This window comes from Amphiura filiformis, chromosome 14 (genome assembly GCF_039555335.1).
Source record: "Amphiura filiformis chromosome 14, Afil_fr2py, whole genome shotgun sequence".
Lineage (NCBI taxonomy): Eukaryota > Metazoa > Echinodermata > Ophiuroidea > Amphilepidida > Amphiuridae > Amphiura > Amphiura filiformis.
The window spans coordinates 5,838,520-5,858,203 of NC_092641.1; the positions used below are offsets into that span (position 1 = coordinate 5,838,520).

Below are 19,684 nucleotides of genomic sequence, written 5' to 3' on the forward strand. Positions count from 1 at the left end.
CTGATTAAATTTAGCTTGGGATCATCTCCTGAAACTTCCGGGCAAGAAAACATATAATTAGACACCAAAATAACTAAAATCAGACGTTGTTAACTATGGCAGAATTCAAAAAGGTCGTTGACCTTTGAAAAATTGTCATCAAAGCGCCCTCTAGAAAGGTCTGACAAACTATACATTTTTGGAATCCTCATGACCATACGAGTATTTTGACATATTACTTGACATAAGTGAAGCATGCTGAAAATTTGACCCCATGTGACCTTGATTGACCCGTCCCCGGAATGCCCGGAAGTTTCAGGAGGTGAGCCCAATCTAAATTTATTCAGAATCAATTAAAGATCCCAAAATGACTTTCAAACCTTTGGTCTATGATTTGGTCACGAGGTCTACAGGCTGGTCCTTTACTAATGCATATAATCGTCGTTTCTTATTACTACCAAACAGGGGAGTAGCTCCTGGTGTGGGCGAATAACATTCTGTTTGGAATTTTTTAATATTATCTCAAATTGTTCCTCTCATCGTTAGGAATAAAAAAAAAAGTCGTATTGTCATATTGCTTTATGTACTATATACTTTACTTTATGGTCCTTAGTTCAGGATATGATGCACAGGTGTCACTTTTTCAAAAAATAAAACATCTGTTTTTTAAACGTTTATTCAAAACATTTTAATAACATTTAAATGTGTGGTTATACAGAGTTTCGCACAATTCCAAGACTGGACTGGAAGGGGTCTGCATAAACCGCACGGGCTAAATATTAATTGGGATGTGTCGGGTGAGTGTAAAATAATTGTTTGATAGAAAATGTGCTTTCTATGAGTGAAAATTATGATGCTTATAATGTAGCGAATTTGCCTAAAATGGCGGATTTAAGGAAGCTCAATTTGAGCTTTGTGTGGGACACAATTTCGGACTTTATGCACCATTGTTCTGTTATTATCAAATTTAAAGGGGGTTGTGGTGATATTTCCTAATCTTCGTCAGCAATTGGCATTAATAACAGCTGAAATACACTTGCAATGTACCAACTGTTTGAACATGGGAGGAGCTTAAAATATGGCTCTTAAAAGTGGCACATACTCAGAAAGTTTGAATGGCCCCCTGAGGTCAAATGTTATAAACTTACGGTACAAAATAACTGCACGGATTCTTGGTTGTCCAATGAACTCATACTGTTTCTTTGTGTACAATAAGTTTATAACATTTGGCCCCAGGGGGGCATTTAATCTGTCCGAGTGCGTACCACTTTTCAGAGCCATATTTTTAAAGCTCCTCCCACTTTCAAAACCGGTAGATTGCAAGGGTATTTCAGTTCTGACGAACACCTTTTGGCATTTAGGTTCAGTAAATATCACCTCAAACCTCAATAAATTTGATAATATCAGAATAATGTTGCATAAATTCATAAATTTTACACCCACAAAAATCAAATTCAGTCTCTTTAAATCCGCCATTTTAGGCTAATTCACTACATTATGAGCGCCATAATGTAAACTAATGAAAAGTACATTTTCTGTTAAACAATTACTTTATACCATCTCCCGACACACCCAAACCAATATTTACCCCGTGCGGTTCATGCATACCCCTTCTAGACCAGTCTTGGAATTTTGTGAAAATATATTCCATACTAAATGTCAAGTCTCTATAAAGATCATGGATTACCTTTTTAAAATGTTATTGTAAAATATTTTTGTCAAACATTTTTGCAAACTCTTTTGTCAACAGTTAACCTTTTTTTGACATCAACTTTTCAAAACTGTTTTATGAATGTTATCAAAACGTTTTTATATCCTTTAAAAAACCCGACATTTAAAACTTTTTCTGTAAAACGTTGTGTTAGGTTCATCTGGATTGTCAATATTAATTGTTTGATGGGAAATCATACCTTGTTACAGTCCTATGCTGCTACGCAGCACTTCATCAGACTGGCAACCTTGCTTCTTCTTTCCTTAGTTGCTGCCGTTGGCTGCGCCAGAAGCTGGTCGAAAATATTCGGTAAGAAATAGTTCCCTTTGTCTCTGTTCATTTTGTTTTGCCTTCGCCACCTGCCTCTCTAATCTGTCTTTTGTTCCTGTTGGTCTCCCTTGATCTAATATTCCCGTCTCCCAACCTATGACATGGTTGTTTTGCGTAAAGTGGTCTGTAATCGCATATTTATTTATTTCTGTGAACAATTGCTTTCTAAGTGACCGGGTGTGGACCCCAAGTGTTGTCTTCTCCACTTCCCCTTGATGTTGTTTAAGGCGTGTACCACAAAAGCGTGAAGTTTCACCGATGTAGATCTTGTAAATGGTTTCATAGACAGAGTCTGAGGTTTGTGATATGTTCCGTTTGTCCTTGGGGTGAACTAAAATGTTTTATGTGGTTTGAAGGCTGTCGCAACATCGTGCTTGTTGAAAATTCTCCTTTGCTTTGTATGACAATCCTCTAACAAAAGGGACCACGGCCAACCGACTTGTCAGGTTCGTATCGCTTTTCTTTTTTAGGTGCATTTAGGTGGATCAGGCTGTCAATCAGATTTGGCCTTTCACATTTGACACATTTTTCCATTTCTTTATTTTAAGTGCTACGAAATTGCAACTTACATTAAATTAAAGCTTGTGACTTGAACTTTAACCTTTTTACACATTTTGCGCCCAATTTGGCGACTTTAAAATATAATTCCTTTATTTTATACGAGAGTGCATGTAACCTTTATTAAATTAAAGCTTGTGAATTGGACTTTCACTTTTTACACATTTTCCACCCAACTGGGCGACTTTAAAAAATGTCTTTCTTTTAAGTTGTGCCAGAGTGCAATTATCCTATATCACGTTAAAGCTTGCGACTTGGACTTTCACTTTATACACTTTTTGCCCAATAGAGCGACTTTTTACCAATTTTTTTTATTTCAAGTGCTACGAGAGTGTAACCTACATTAAACTAAAGCTTGTGACTTGGACTTTCACTAATTTTTACATATTTTTTGCCCAATTGGGTGACTTTTTACAATTTCTTTATGAGAGTCCAACCTACACGAAATTAAAGCTAGTGACTTGTGATATTCACTTTTTACGTATTTCCGCCCAATTGGACGACTTTTTGTAATTTATGTAAGTCCTCAGCAAAAGTACATCGATAACGTGCAGGTATGGCCGCATTTTGTGTATAGATATAAGACTGTCTAGTTTTATCTACATGTTGGATGTCTGTTGTGTAGACCTACTGCTACTTCTCCTCTGTCCTGTAGACGCATAGCTCCTGCTAAATAACTGCAGGAATGCCTGACGATATCTAGGATTGGTCACGCTATATATGAGCGGATTGGTAGTCGCATTTGCTACTATCAAACCACGGACAAACCACAGCAAGGTCCGTCGCCGAGTGTCTGCAATTTTAATTCCAACTCGATAGTCGCTGAGATACAATACAGCAGCATTAACTCGGATGAAGAAATACGGAGTCAAACACAGGAAAAATACTACGTTCGTGGCTATAAGCAGCCTTGCGACTTGATTACGCGATTTCATAGTTGAGCCGAAGATACTTTTGTGTAACTTCTTAATAATTCGACTGAACATTGTGGTATTGAAGATTAATGTAACAACAAACGGGATGGCCTGAACTATGTCAGAGAAAGCAGGGAAGATGGGATGAAGAGTGGTGCAGCTTAGACTTAACTTAGAGGTCATATCCGCAAAACGATCGCTATTTGGCCACAAGACGCATACCTTTACCACCTTGCCCCATCTAGGTACAACTAGTCCAGAGTAGAGGATACCAAATACCCAGCACATAATGATCAGTTTTACGGTGCGTTCTTTAGAAACGACGAGATGGTGTTGAAGAGGTCTGCAGATTCCTAGGTATCTTTCTGTGGTCATGATGAGAAGTAAACAAACCGATGTAAAGAGCGTGACATAGATGATTGAATTGGTCATGATGCAACCCAAATCGGATTTGTGTGACGTCATATATAATGGTGCATGTTGTATGTAAGATCCAAGAATGTCATATGTCATTGTGATTATGAAGACCGTATCACATATTGCTAAATTAGCAAGATACGAGTTGGTCAATGTACGCATAGAAGGTATCTTAGCTACCACAGCTAAAAAGGCTAGATTACCGAGCAGTCCGAACGTCAACAGGATGGGGAAAAACACAGTAATTATGTGACGGTCCGCAGTGGAATAGAAATACTTCTCAATGACCTCTTCATCGGAGAGGGTACTCTCATTCCTGAAGCTTCCTTCCTTGCATAGAGCATCGAAGGATGAATTACTCTTTGATTCCATTTTATCAGCGAAAGTTGTGCCTCTCTGATTGGACAAAATAATGAGTACCACTGAGCTAATGTAACCTTAACGTTAAATGCTCTCAACAAATGAAAAGTAATTGCCAATCCCTAAAAAGAACGATTGTCTATTTGGTAGTAAAAGCAATACATTCACTATTTGAGTTGAAACACGCGTTTGTCAATATCATCTAACACAAAGAAACGAGTTTGTTTATAAAGATGCAACTGTTCAACGAAGTTTTCAATCTGTGCTGTCAAACATGTGTATCCGTAATAGTCAGTGGTGAGGACAGTGACTAAGGAGCTCGATCAGCTTATTCTGGAATGTGTTATGTGAATCTCGAATAATCTCATGGTTTCTCGTTCGTAATCCGTGTATATAGCAAGGAATATCAAATCTGGAACTGACAATTTGTAATTAGCATGTGTCCCATTGTTATTCAAATAACGTATTGTTATTAAAACTTTCCCAGAGGGCACTAATATGTCTACAGATAGAGCATCCTGGACGGCGCTTGACTGAAACGTATGATGACATATCGTATTAATATTATTCTATGTTGGATTAAATGATCGCCTATCCAAGTTTCCTCTTGTAAGATTATCTACTGCATTATACACATGACTACAGAGATTGTATTATATAATATTGGATGGCATTGAGCGTTGTATGAGAATACCGTAAACATTCGCCTAATGGCGCACACGGGCTCCTTTGCCTTGGGGGTAAATTTCATGTACAAATAGAGAGCTCCCTCCTCTGAAAATCCCAACAAGAATCAAGGGTACGTGCCCTTATTTGCCTGTGGGATTTTTACTGGAGGGCACTTTTAGATTGTGCCTAAAATTCCAGTTATGTCAAGTGCAGTATAATGATTCTCACACACTCCGAAATAAATCCATTCAATACTATTATTATATAATATGAAGCTGACTGAAACTCACAAATGCTGTTTAGGGAGGCAGTTATGTCCGTTAGTAGTTTGACAGCCTTCTTGGTGGATTTTTTCCTCCTTGGTTACGCTTGCAAATCGATTTTGTGTCGTCTACGGAGTCGCCATGTTTTGTTTTTAACCGTACGATCAGAAGGGGTCGCGCGGTACCAAAATTAGTCTCAATCACTGCTTGTGAACGCTCTACGTGAATACTGCGTTTGTGTGATGCGTGCCTTCTGGGTATTATAATGAGCGTGCGGATTTTCCTCCATGTTTACCTCCATGGCTGGGCATTATGAATGACTGGAATGCGATCATTTTAGCGTTTGTCAAATTTATATACAGAGAAAGATCCAGAGTTGTTTGTGTGCTTGTGATAGCTTTAGAATGATCTTATGTTCTTTTACCTTCCTTTGTTTTTTTCGCTGTATACAGATGGTCCACTGTGTTTTAAAAGATATGTTTTGCTGAGATAATGCAATTTTTTTTGTGTATTCTTTTTAACATAAATATGTTTGTTGACCTACTTCATAAGAACTGTTTGTTTTTGCTCGAGATGTTCTTTAGCCATTTTGATGTGGAAGTAAGACAATATGTGTTTTTTGAGTGCAATTAATGTCATGTGCAATTTCATACTGCCTTTTTGTTCTTTTGTTCTTTGCTCGGTTTGTGATCGTTTTTTTCAAGATTACTCCTAACAAAATGCACAGTATGAGCTTGAACTGTCGTTTTTTTACCTTGTTATCTTACCATTTTACATTTTTGCTAAACAGCTAAATTTTATCGTTGCTAAATAATTTATTGTAATTTTATAGAGTTGTATTATCTTGTAAAGCGCCTTGTGGTTGCGTGCAATATAAGGCGCTTAATAAATTGTATGTATTATTATTATTATGTATATAAAAATGGACAGAGGACTCTGGAAGTGGCATATTGTTTTTGGAAATTCAGCCTGAAAACTGCAATACCGCGGTGTGATGGATTTCGGCCGACCCACCGATTCGCCAGGAAAAGAGGGTTTCTTTTTTTCGTCGCCTCAGTGAAAACTTTATTAGTCTATAGTACTGTTCATAAAAAAAATATCAGATATGATGTACTAATTCACTACGTAATGTCGGCATTAGATGTAATATCAACACACGGTTCTTTGATGTGATCATTTATTTATTTTTCTAACAATACATTTTATAATGTTCAATTCTAGACCAGGACAATATCAATAGTTTCCATCCTAATACATATATATTTTTAACACAGATATTGGTTTCTATATCAAATTATAAATCTTTTTTTACTTTTTTGTGGTACGTTTTATTCTGTAAACTGAAAATTGAAAATTGAAAAGAAAAATATATATTTTAAATTTGAATAAGCCAAATAATATGAACTACCCGGTATCATCAGTAGATATGGGGCATTGATGAACTACCTGATAGTTGTATAAGTTATATGAATGGTTTCCAAATGAAACCATCTACAACCTGACCATCACCACTCCACTGGTTGCCAGAGTCAAGATTCATCAACTCAAATTTCTCGGCCATATACTGCGTCTTGAAGATGGCGAGCCTGTGAAAGAATATGCGCTTTACATTCCACCACATGGGAAGAGGAAACCGGGACGGCCACGCACACTGTACTTACAGTATGCCCAGCACCTCCTGGGAGATACTGAAGGGATGCTGCAGCAAAACAAAATTGTTTCGCTTGCCCAAGATCGCGTACGTTGGAGAAAGCTTGTAGCCGACTGATGATGATGATGAAATAGCAAATTTAGACAGTGTAAGACAAAGGGATAGAAGACAATACTATAAATGTGCAGACAAGACATGCATGATGGCAGCTTATACATATTTATAAATTGATTCGAACTATTAAAAATATCGTTAATATAGATAAGAAGACTTTAGTGATGTCACATTACTCGGTATTGGGGTCCAAAAGAGAGCACTATGCCTTTTAATTGAATTGCTGGCAAGGTCAGTGGTGAAAAAAACCGAATAGTGCCTGATGGGGAATACCCGTCCGCCATTCCCGGTCTTTGCCCACTTCGCCTAAACCGGATAATTTTAGCGTTACTGTGCCCTGCTCTTATAGGGGCGCGCTTTTAAGTTTTGCCAAACTTAATTACCCTGATCATGGGGTTATCAAAGTATTCTAGCCAAAACACCCAGTCAGGATATAACACACTTAACACTTAATTGTATGATTAGTCTCAGAGATTACAAGATCACCTTGTTATCAGCCAAACATCAAGGGCGCACATCACTAAATGATATCAATACAGGGGTCGACTCGAATATGTGACACGATCTGCTCCATGGGGGCTAAAGGGGGCATTTTTTGAAAATTGAGTTACTATAATTATTACCTTATACAAACAATAGGCTATCATAATACTGAAAACACCAAAGGTCTAGCATAATTGGTTCTAAAGTTCTGAAGCTTTGTGATGTGTATTTTATTATGTATTTTATTGTTTTTTTACTCCATTATTTTTGATTTTATCTCAATTTCAATTTTGCCGCCTTCGGCCCCCATAGACCGGATCGTGTCACATATACCGGTTGTCCCAAAAAAGGTTACATGTAGATTTTTTAATGTTAACAAATATAAATGTCCTTTTCGTGACATAATCTATGTACCCTCAACTAGTAACACTGTGAATGTCAAGTTCACAACGTGCGTATTTGGCCCGCATTCTACGAATGGGACCTGAGCAAGCTGTTTACCATGTTTACGTGATATAATGCAACAACACGTTCGCTGCCCGCATATAGCGCACAGTGCAATATGGTTCTTTAGTGCAATAAAAAGAAATGCGAGAAAATAAAAAGTAATAAGCAAAAATAGAAAACAAAGATGTGCTTGAGTTTAACTTTCGTTGTGCGATATTTTGCTAATCATAGTGTACTTATGTCCACGGCAAATTCACCGTGACATTTCCAGCCATAAACCCGCTTAGTGAAGATTAAACCGAGATATGCAGTACTAAATCATTATAGTAATCGATTGTCCAACGCAAATTTAACGAATATTTACCTCACCGTAAAACCCACTTTTATAAACGCAAAATAAGTCTCGTCATTTGAGACGTGATAACACGATATAATGTGTTATCGTTTTAAAATCCGTTTTGTTTAATTTTGCTGTGTTTGTTTTATTGTTTGTTTGTTTGTTTTCAATGTGTAATCTTCATTTTCTGTTTTATCTGGATTTTATATGGAAACTGCTTTTCTTTTCTGCGGATTCGATGAACAGTTGAACGCGGTACGTTGTTCTCCACTGAAAGTCGACGTACTGATCGTCTTGGGCTTTTCGCCACCGCTCTTCGTATGACATCGATGTTTGTAGCCGATCTTCCTGTTCTTCCACGTTCTGAACGAGGTAGACCATGAACAGATCCAGTTGATAGGATTTTCTGCACTAGTTGTTGGATAGTATTTCGGCTGGGTACATAATTTACATTAAAATGATCCTTAAACTTTGCTTGAATGAGTTTTTCCGACTTTGTCTCAGCAAAGAACCATACGATCTGAATCCGTTGATCTATAAGAAATTCATCTTCACTTCAACTGTTTTAAAGTTAAGTTTAATATTGTCAATATTATCGTATTTATAATCTAAAACAGCAGTCACGCTTAATACGCTAGGCCATGTAATCCATGAATGTTCATACCTAAATGTAGCGTGTGCAGTGAGTGAACCAACTTTATTGTTCAGGGAAGCACATTATTCATGTGCTTGAATAAAAAACATATGAGCTTGCTTTTGTGGGTTTGATACACACGTATGTACAGTCGCACAGTAAGGTCAAGGGGTCATCAATAATGCTGTTTTTGGTATCAGAATAATTCTAAAAGATCAATCTATGTGAATATGTTCTCCATTTTGGTATGAAGTAGGAAATATTTGAGATATGGCAAATTCACAATGTTAAGTTACTTTTGGGACACGCTGTACATCATACATATCTAAAAAATTGTACATCAAAAACAAACAGCAAACAAAAAAGACAATATGGAGGAGTTGACTGGAAGGCCAATGAGGCCTGAATAAGCCAACCCCTAAACAAAATTCGTTGCAAAATAATAAGAACAAAATCACATGAGACCTAACATGCAAAGCCAATAAGACAAGACGGACAGTGCCCAGAAGAAGAAAAAAAGTTATTCGTAAACTGAAATCATATTTCGTTTAAGCTGATTACGAAAATGTTTAACGGATTTGCAAGTCTTTGCTTTATTTATTTATACTGTTCCAAAAAGTGGGTCCAGTAGCTCGGATGGAATGATCAGAGAATGCTTTTTTATTATTTGTCAAGTTGAGATCATTTACATGTCTTGTCTGGTAGCCGTGTATGTCAGAGCGCTTTGTAAAATAACCATTAAATAAATCAGGCAAATCATTCATAGAATATTTATACATAAATACGCCCAGTTCGAGTGAGTACATATCTTTTACAGTTAGTATGTCAGAGCACATGATGGTATACAAATATTAACTGTCTATGAGTGTGATGGTCAAAATATAATCACGAGGTGAAGATGGATTGTTCCATTCCACGAGCCGGAACGGCGAGTGGAATGGAACAATACATCTTTCACCGAGTGATTATATTTCGACCATTACACGAATTTAAGACAGTTAATATTTGTTTTATATCACTCATGCATAAATTCTATTACTAAAATACTATTGGGGTAGGATATACATTACATTTTTTCATCAACATAACACCATGTTTTGCCGTGATATACTTTACATTTTGGGGTCCACCCCATAACTAAATCGGCGAGTCCAAGAGTCAGCGCACGGCTTGGCGCAGGCGCACTACGGCAGAGCACATGATGGTAAAGACTGTCACACGGAGAGGGTAATAGTAAAAATGTTAAATGGTAATCAACCAATGAACTGTCTAGAATTTATGTATGAGTGATATAATAAAGACTATCACACGGAGAGGGTGATAGTAAAAATGATAAATGGTAATCAACCAATGAACTGTCTAGAATTTATGTATGAGTGATATAATAGTCACTGTTGATACCCCTGTCTTCTTGCGCTCATAACTTAGCAGACAATTACTGTTGTTAATAGAAAAACGGGAACTTGATGTCACCTCCATGATATCATTTCAACTCGCCCTGCAGTGCACATTAACTACGTACAACATTTAGGGATTCAATCATGTTTCACCGTTGTTCAGCACCGATTAACAATGATGCGTCCGCGTCGTCTGAGTGGTTTACCTCGCGAGGGCAACTTTAGCTGTCCGAGCGAAGTAAACCACGCAAACGCGCCGGACGCGAGTTGTTAATCGGTGATGAACAACGGTGAAACATGATTGATTCCCTTTCAACAACGAAACAAACTAAAGATGTCCAATTCACATGATTCTTTAATTCAGAATGTCCGTTTGTCATTGCCACCTTACAAGAAGATCGCGGTATTTCTCTGTTGATATCGGCAAGGAATCTAAAGAATAAAACTGTAATATTTAGCTGCTACCGCCAACATAAAAGAGTTCATGCTGATTTATTGATTCCGTTCAATTAATTTTCATTTATTCTTATTTCGGCCACATGATACATTCGTTGTACATATTAATTTTGTAGCGTAAGTTAAATTTCCATCTTGTTCAGATTGGGTGCCATAAGCTTCACGCTCTGCGTTTTTGCGGCATCCACATCTCTTCACTTTTCATGTTCTTATTGTGTTTCTATAAGTTATCTCATTATGTTTTTCTTATCTTTAATTTCCATTTGTATAATTTTATTGTGAATTGAGATGAAAACAAATAAACTTGAACTTGAACTTGAAACTTGAACTTGAACTTGAACTTGAACTCATGTTTACGCATACGTTCCAGGCATGACGAATTTTACGCGCTCATGTGTAACGCGTACGCGTAACCTCGCGTTCGCGTATACGCTGCTGGACTGTGGATTCATCACCGGTTAACAACGCAAAGAGTTGTTGAAAACTGGTTTGATTGCCCTCTATCGGAATTACTAACAAGCAATGAATAAGCAGTATTATTATTATTATTAATTGTGTGGCGCTCTGAAATTGTATTCAGCAAGGAAAGGGGCCCTACCAGTCAATCAGCCAGCGGACCCTTCCAGAGCAGTATTAATTGATTGTACTAACATGTTAATTTAGTATTTCTGCTAACAAATCCCAACGACCTGTGGTTGTACAGGGGGTCAAAAATTAAAGTTTTTATTAATCTTGTACCAAATTGTTTGTCTAGTTTCCTGCAGTGAGAAAAATATGATGTATAGTTACTTGGGTAGAACTGATGAACCAATTTAACAGGACAGTTGCCAACTTTTTGCCACAAAAAATATTAACTATACATCACAGATAGTGAAAACCTATCTTTTTCTTACAGCCTGAAGCTAAACAAATAATTTGTACAAGTTTCATGAAAATCGGAGCAACTTAAATTTTGACCCCCCTGAACAACTTGAAAAGTGATCTTCGACCCTTTATGGCCCATAACTTTACAATCACAGGGCATACACGCACACAATTTAGATTTTTGTGACCACCAGATAGATAATAAGATATGCTAATAATTGAAATCAGAGCATATTCGACTTTTCACCCCTGTATAGCCCTGTCGGGTCATGTCTGAGGTCATTTTGAGGGACATAGACTCAAAATAACGTTCGCTCACCGCCATTGTTGGATTCAGCAGGTCCAAATTAGTAAAGATACCTAGGTTATCAACTTTTACTAAACATGCCTTACAAAATCTGAATTATTGGACTTTTCTCTTCCATTGTCTGATAGATTTCAATATTTAGTGGTGTGAACTCTGCAGTTCAAAATTTGCAATTTTATGAACAAAATTTTAGTTCCATAGTTCCATCTTCAGTGAATCGCTATTAATGTTTTAATATTTAATAATTTGTGTAAATAATTAATTCATCCTGATTCAAATATCAAACATCAAGCAGTCAGAATTAATAGGTAGATTTTCACGGGAAAATTTTCTGGACACGGGACACCCATGGGCGCAGACATATTAGCATTATGGAATGTGACCCGAGTACAGTGGGTGTTCTTCCAATGTATTTGAATATAAAGAATTCCTCCTCTGATGCAAAATAAGTTACTTGTCGCAAGTTATTAATATTATGGTAAGAGTTTCCGTAGATAAATATTTTTTTCCGTAGATAGATATTTTTGAAATTACGTTTTGATGATCTTGTGAAGAAATTAAGATAACATAATATTCAATAAATTTGCAATGCACAAATTTCTATCAAAATTGCGGTCAAAAATACTATTCCAATTCAAAATTACTCAGACTTATATAGCGAGGTCAATCAATCAATCAATCAATCAAATTTATTTCCATCAAAAATTAAAACATACAAATAACAAACATGATAAAAACGATGCAAAAGCCTGTAAAATGTTGTGCCCCCTGAAACACTTAAAAGAAGGGCCTAAATATATAAACACAGATACACAAAATGAAAAAATACAATATACCAAGCCTGAAAGGAAAAAAGATAATACACTTGATTTCTCACCTCACACTCACACCAGGCACACTCCACCACAAAAATGTCATAGGCATGTAATAAAAAGGTATACACATAAAAATAGATTTATATGTGTAAAACATGTATTTATATAAAATTCAGTAGTATTAACCAAATGTTACCATATCAATAAATAAACATAATTCTACTTGTAAATATCAAAAACAGATTTCAAGTTTGACTTAAAATGGCCTAAGGTTGCTGACATTTTAACATTTTTTGGCAATGCATTCCATACTTTTGGTCCAACCGTTAAAATACTGTTGATTTTGTGGATAGGTATTTTATAATACATACATACATACATACAATAGGCTTTTATATAGCGCCATTTCAAATGATCACAGCGCTCAAAACAACATAGCAAGATAAATATACAACAAAAACATGATAGAATATAAGCAAAAAGTTCACAAGAACCAATAACAAGCAATTATGTTTCTGAAAACAGAAATGTTTTCAGCCCTTTTTTGAACACTGGCAAAGAGTTGGAGGAGCGGACTGAAACAGGTAACTGGTTCCACAACTTGGGAGCTATGAAAGCAAAAGCCTTATCAGCGGCAGACTTAAATGAACGGTAGTGGAGTTTGGGCACATGCAGACGAGTGGCATCAGTGGCAGATCGAAGTCCTTGCCTTCCAGGGATGTATAATGTCAAGGAGGATGCCAAATAATCTGGCCCCAAGCCAGCAAGGCACTTGTAAACATACAACATGGCTTTGTAGTAGATTCTCTCCCCTCACAGGCAGCCAGTGCAATTCGTGGAGCAATGGTGAAGCATGGTCTTTCTTGGCTGCAAGAAAAATAATCTTGGCTGCCCAATTCTCTAGTCTTTGAAGACGAGCAATTTCAGTAATCATTCCTATTCCGTGTATTATAGTTATGATTTTCTTTGTGAGTCTGGAAGAAATTTTCAAAAGATCTAGGTAACATTTTGTTATTATACTTAAACATAAATATAGCAACTTCCTTATTGAACATATCAAAAATATCTAATACCTTAAACATTTTGAAAATTGGTTCAATCATAGCCTTGTAGTTTAAAATAATCATGGGGTATCCAAGTTTCATCAAGTCCAATTAAATCAAACTCCATGTTGGAGCAGTGAAGAAAATCTCTAAATGAATCAAAATTTTTGTTTGAACTTCTTATATTTAAATTCAGAATTGACATACCAGTCTTTGTTTTTTTCTGTAAATTGTTAATATCAATCTCAGTGAAATAAGAAGAATCACTCATATCTTTTACATCAGTTAGAAATATAGTTGGATCAAAAGAACAATTTTCATATTTATTTTTGAAATTAGTATCTAAAACAGTTCTATTTTCAAAGAAACGATATAATTCTAAAAGATATTATTTCTCAATAGATATATGATTAAAAGGTAGGTTTACCTCTTCATTGCATGATTTACAATGCCAATATTTGGTATTCAAGTTTCCTTTGAATTCCTTATTTGTAAGATTACTACACTTTTTGTGGTTATACTTATTACATACAGTACATTTTAATTTCCTTTGATTACTTTTTACATGTCTATGACAAGTTGAGCAAACACACGACATAACCCCACACACACCAACACACAACTCAATACACCAAAAAAAAATATATATCAGATGAAGAAACAAAATGTAATGGAAAAGTCCAGTGCAGAACATTTTCTCCAGAGACATCGAATACACAAAATTAATAGTGACCTCCTAGGCCGGTTTCAACACATTTTTCACGATTGGGCAATTCATATTAGTATATACATGTAAACTGAAGAATAATTTTGACCACCTGGGTCATGTTAACCAAGACATTATCTCAATTTAGGCAATTCATATTGGTTTATACATGTAAACAGAAGAAATAATTTAGATCACCTGGGTCATGTTAACCAGGACATTATCACGATTTATGCAATTCAAATTGGTTTATACATGTAAACTGAAGCACAATTTTTACCACCGCCGGGGGTCAGAGATCGTGCTCGAAGTTACACTCGCATTCACTAGTGGAAGTTTTGGATGAGAAAACGGACATTTTGATGAGAATCGGCCAAAATGGTGAGAATTTAATTTTCTCATTCTTTTGGATGAGAAAATAATAATCGGGGATTAGCAATTCTCACCAGTTTTAATAAGACAATAATGATTGACACACACACCAGGAAGTTTCTCATCCAAAAGAATGAGAAAATTAAATTCTCACCATTTTGGCCGATTCTCATCAAAATGTCCGTTTTCTCATCCAAAACTTCCACTAGTGATTGATACGCATTGGTCACGTGTCCAGAAATTTTTCCCGTGAAAATGTACCTATTGATGTCATGGATTGAACTATTACCATCATACAGTCCAAAACCATATATTGGAGTTTATTAGGAACATCTACGTTGAATCACTTACTCAGTCACTTAATGACAAAATGAAAAATTGAAAAATATTAAAATTAATTGACCATTAGTGCTTGTGTTGATATTAGATTGGTCAATTTGTCTATATTTGACCATCACTAAAAGCTGAGTGGCATATTGGAACATGACTTATATAGTGATGAGTTATCTGTTTAAATATTTGCTATTTGAAATCATCCATGTATGAATAATGTAATAATGAATTATGGATTCAAAAAGAGGTCAAAAACAGTTCCAAATATGGACGTAGCTTCTGTAAATCCGATAAAAATATAGTGTATGATGGCTATAACTGAAATAACATTTGAAAATTCCCAAAACAATTTCTGACAAATACCACCCAAAGTTTTATGGTACATACATTTGTAAGTCACAAGTAACCAGTATTTCAAAAAACAGCTTTGAATTGATGTGATGGGATTAAATTGTATTCAATAAATTATATGCTGACCAATAGATCGTTCTACTGTTTCACGATTCAAATTACCATCCAATCTAAATACAATCCTAGAAGACATTGAGACAAATAGCATACATGTGAAATATTCAACGATCAAGATGAATGGAACATCTTAAACTTGATCATGCATGTGTAGGTGCGTATATTAATGGCCTTTACAATTTTAACTTATGTTCTCGATTAGGTATAGGTAACAATATAATAGTTATATCAAATGAAAAGTATAGAATGTCACCTTTTCAACGTGGCACCATGTTATGAAGTATCTGAGATTGTCATGGTTAAGCCAATATTAAAGCGGGAGAAGATTGCATTGATAAACATGTACCCTGGATCATTTAAAGAAAATAAAATGAATAGTACAATCAACTTGGAAAGTTACATCTTGAAAAGGAAAGTGTATAAAAATGTCGGTAATTAAAGTATCGTCGCGACTCGATCTCTCTCGGTTCGATATTTTGAACCGAATGAAAACGATTCAATTGTGTCTGTTACACTGTGTGTTTTATTGATTGGCCCGTGGTGCTTGTGTGCAATACAACGATGCAACTTTTGATTTTGGGGTTTGAGGCTTTGGAGGCGTATATCTTGGTCAATTCTTGTTCGTTTTTCACGAACAGGGTGTCAAATGAGAAAGCAAAGTCCAATTAACAAAATGCATATTTCAGAATAATCCAAAATTATCAAGTTATTGAACAGTAAGGATGAATATAACTGACGAGTTTCTTTTTGTGCCTGTATTCAAAACCACTCTCCTGTATCGAAGCGAGGTCATGTATTTGGCCAGTTTTGAAATTTATTCCAGGTGCGAAATCAACGTAAATACATCTTTGAAAATGCACAAAATTTGTCCATTTCACAATATGTTAAAAACAGTCAAGGATAATGAACATACGAAGGAAATTCTAATTATTATTATGATTCTTTTTGTTTGTAACAAATCATTATAATAAAGGTGCAGCGATGTGTTAAAAATTGACTAAATTTATACGCGATATCCATACGCAGAGATTGCCCATTGAAATGTGCGTGATACTTTGCGTATAAAAATGACATTGCGATTTGACATTTTGGATTCCAACGTGGAATAAAACGCAGGTGCAACGTCGAAATATGCTGAGTTTACCTAATGTCGAAGTTCATGCAACGCGCCCAATTTTCAGGATGAAAAAGTCTCATTTTGAAAATAAAGTCATGATATATGAATGTAGTGATCCTTAATCTATATACCAAAATATGTGATGCGATCAAGCAAAATCAGTCGGAACTCGGAAATATTGATTTTGAGATATAGCCAAAGAAAGGAAATATTTCCTTTTGTTTCCTATTGTTTTGGAAACTCTGTAATTGCTCATATCTTTGGAATTGGTTGTTCAATTTCAATGGGGTTTTCTGCAAAATCCAGCTTTGTAAATGCTTTTTACTATCCTATAAGAATCTGAAAATGTAATATTTCGCGTCACATATATGTTTTTGCACAACTATAATATTTGTGGAGCACAAAAATACAATTAAGTTTAAGCAGCATATTAACCTTGGTTTTTAGTCAAAATCAAAATCGTGCTGTTTGAATAGGCAGAGACTCGGTAGGCTGAGCTCATCATTATTTTGTCAATCACTATGCCCTCTATTGACCTAGATCAGATATTATAGTAGCTGATAGTCTTTGTTCCAGGCGCCATGGTCTCCTTCGTGACAAATGGCAATCCAGTTTGGAACCGAGACTAGCAATATTTAACACCGTATTAAGGGCTGGGGTAATTGCAAACTAAAAGTAGGGATGACCAGCACAACAGCTCACTCATTTGGACATCTTTTGTGTTTACCATGCAGCTCACTGAACTGACCAATGGATCTAGATTGAGTGCACACACAGTACATGATCCAGTATTATTATTATTATCAGGCTGTTTGTCAGATAGGCAAAAACATGTTTTGAAAAGGTCCCAATATGCACCCCTAAGTATCAATCAATATATCTATAACTTGGCCAATCAGCTAACAGGAAGTCCCCCTCTGGTAAAGCCGAGTTTAAGTTTTTAACTACCCATAATTGTTCGTCCACAGCTAGCTAAAGTGAAATCTACAGGTTATTTGTATAAAAGAGTGATTTTACTGTAAATATTCTCCAAATGCCAAGATATATTAGGTGAGTAAACTTTTTGTATACTATACTTACTATATATATTTATCCAATTCCATGTGCAATTTTATAAAATTTTTACTATTTAGGGGTGCATATTGGATGATGAAATTTAGACCCTCTTTAATCAGATTCAGAATTATGCAGTACCGTAGGCCTTCATGCACAATGTACTCTGCAATGGTAATATCTTATTGCACATGAAATTGGTTCAATATTATTATTATAATATACAACACTTGACTCATCCAATATAACTTTGAATTTAGAGAAAATTGGCAGTAAAATCAAATTTTGATGCAGATATACTGTAGATTTCACTTCAGCTAGCGGTAATAAACAGTCACATAGCATTATGTCTAACACTCCATGAGAAAGTGAGCGCATGTATGAGTATCATGTGTAAAAAATGTATCACCAAATTTTGACAACTTGTTATTTAAGTAAAAAAACATGCAATTAAGTTGATCTGTAGTGACGAATTTTTCCGAATTTTGCACTTTTTTGGACTGATAATTTTTGGGCCTTGGATGCCAAATTCGGAAACCTCGCACAAAAAATCGTCACTACGAATCAACTTTATTACATTTATTTATTTATTTATTTATTTATTTATTTATTTATTTATTTATTTATTTATTTATTTATTTATTTATTTATTTATTTATTTATTACACTTTATCACTGGCACAGAATTACAAAAAATATAATATTGCACATAAGTTACATCAAAATTACACAATATTATGAAAGGAACATTAGTTTTAAAAGTCCAGTGAATGGCTGGAGCGAACAGGTGCCAGGCACCTCTAAGACCGCCCCACCAAAACCAAAAAAGAAGGGAAGGGAAAAATAAATTAGAGGGGGAAAATGCAGGTAAGTTACATTTGCCTGCAATTTGGACAATTACAAAAAGAGGTCCAAGTGCAAACAGAAGTTGCATCAAAGGTGCGAGCAAATTTGGACTGGTAAAACTTCAAAACTTGTTGCTTAAATGAAGCAACATAATTTGTAGATCTGATAATACTAGGGAGCTGGTTCCAAATGGGCACCATACGCTGAAAAAAGCCCATCTTGTGGCACTCAGTTTTAGAAAGCTGATTTACCAGCAACAAAGGATCAGAGGAAAATCTGGTGGTGGGACGGTTTTTGTTAATACCATTAAAAACTACATAATCATCTAGATTGATGTCATATAATCCCAGATTGCACTTGAAAAATATATTGAGATCAACATATTCTCTTCTAAAACTTAATGGAAGAAGAGATAGCTCTGTTAACCTGTCTTTGTACTCAGCCTCGGGATAATCTAAAATGAATTTAGTTGCCCTTCTCTGGACCCCCTCAACTTTCTGGATGTTGCGCTTTGAGGTACCACTCCAGAGGAGACTGCAATATTCCAAATCACTACGAACCAAGGCTGAGTACAAAGTCCTGGATACATTAGGAGGGGCATTGAAGCCAATGGTGCGTTTAATCATACCAAGTTTTTTGTTACACTTTTTAACAACACTGTAAATGTGATCATCCCAAGTAAAAAAGGGAGTAAAAGACGAGGAAATATCAAGACCAAGATCTTTGATGGAACTAACACGGTCTAGAACAGCACCATTCATTTTATAATCATGACGAATTGCATTCCTACGTCTGGTGATTGATATGATCTGGCATTTAGAGGGATGAAAATGGAGATCCCAAGTTTTGCTCCAATTAAATAATGCATCAATATCACTTTGGAGCATGTGACAATCAGAGACATCAGAGATGTTTTTATAACATTTAGAATCATCTGCAAACAAAGCTAAAGAAGAATTCTGGGCATGTCGTTAATGTACAAAAGAAAAAGCATATACCCCAATATTGATAATAATTTTTCTTCCATGACTGCCATCTTG

General features: G+C 35.6%; 1 protein-coding gene across 1 annotated transcript; it reads right to left on the minus strand.

Annotated features, from left to right (window-relative positions):
* Positions 1 to 3,177: 3,177 nt before the first annotated feature.
* LOC140169139 (kappa-type opioid receptor-like) lies at positions 3,178 to 4,281 on the minus strand. Its single transcript, XM_072192397.1, has one exon. The coding sequence runs from the start codon at positions 4,279 to 4,281 to the stop codon at positions 3,178 to 3,180; it is 1,104 nt and encodes a 367-aa protein (XP_072048498.1).
* Between the last annotated feature and the right edge of the window lie 15,403 nt (positions 4,282 to 19,684).

Bases quoted from the DNA above. Each gene is read 5' to 3' on its own strand.
- LOC140169139 (XM_072192397.1), bottom strand. From the start codon at position 4,281: ATGGAATCAAAGAGTAATTCATCCTTCGATGCTCTATGCAAGGAAGGA.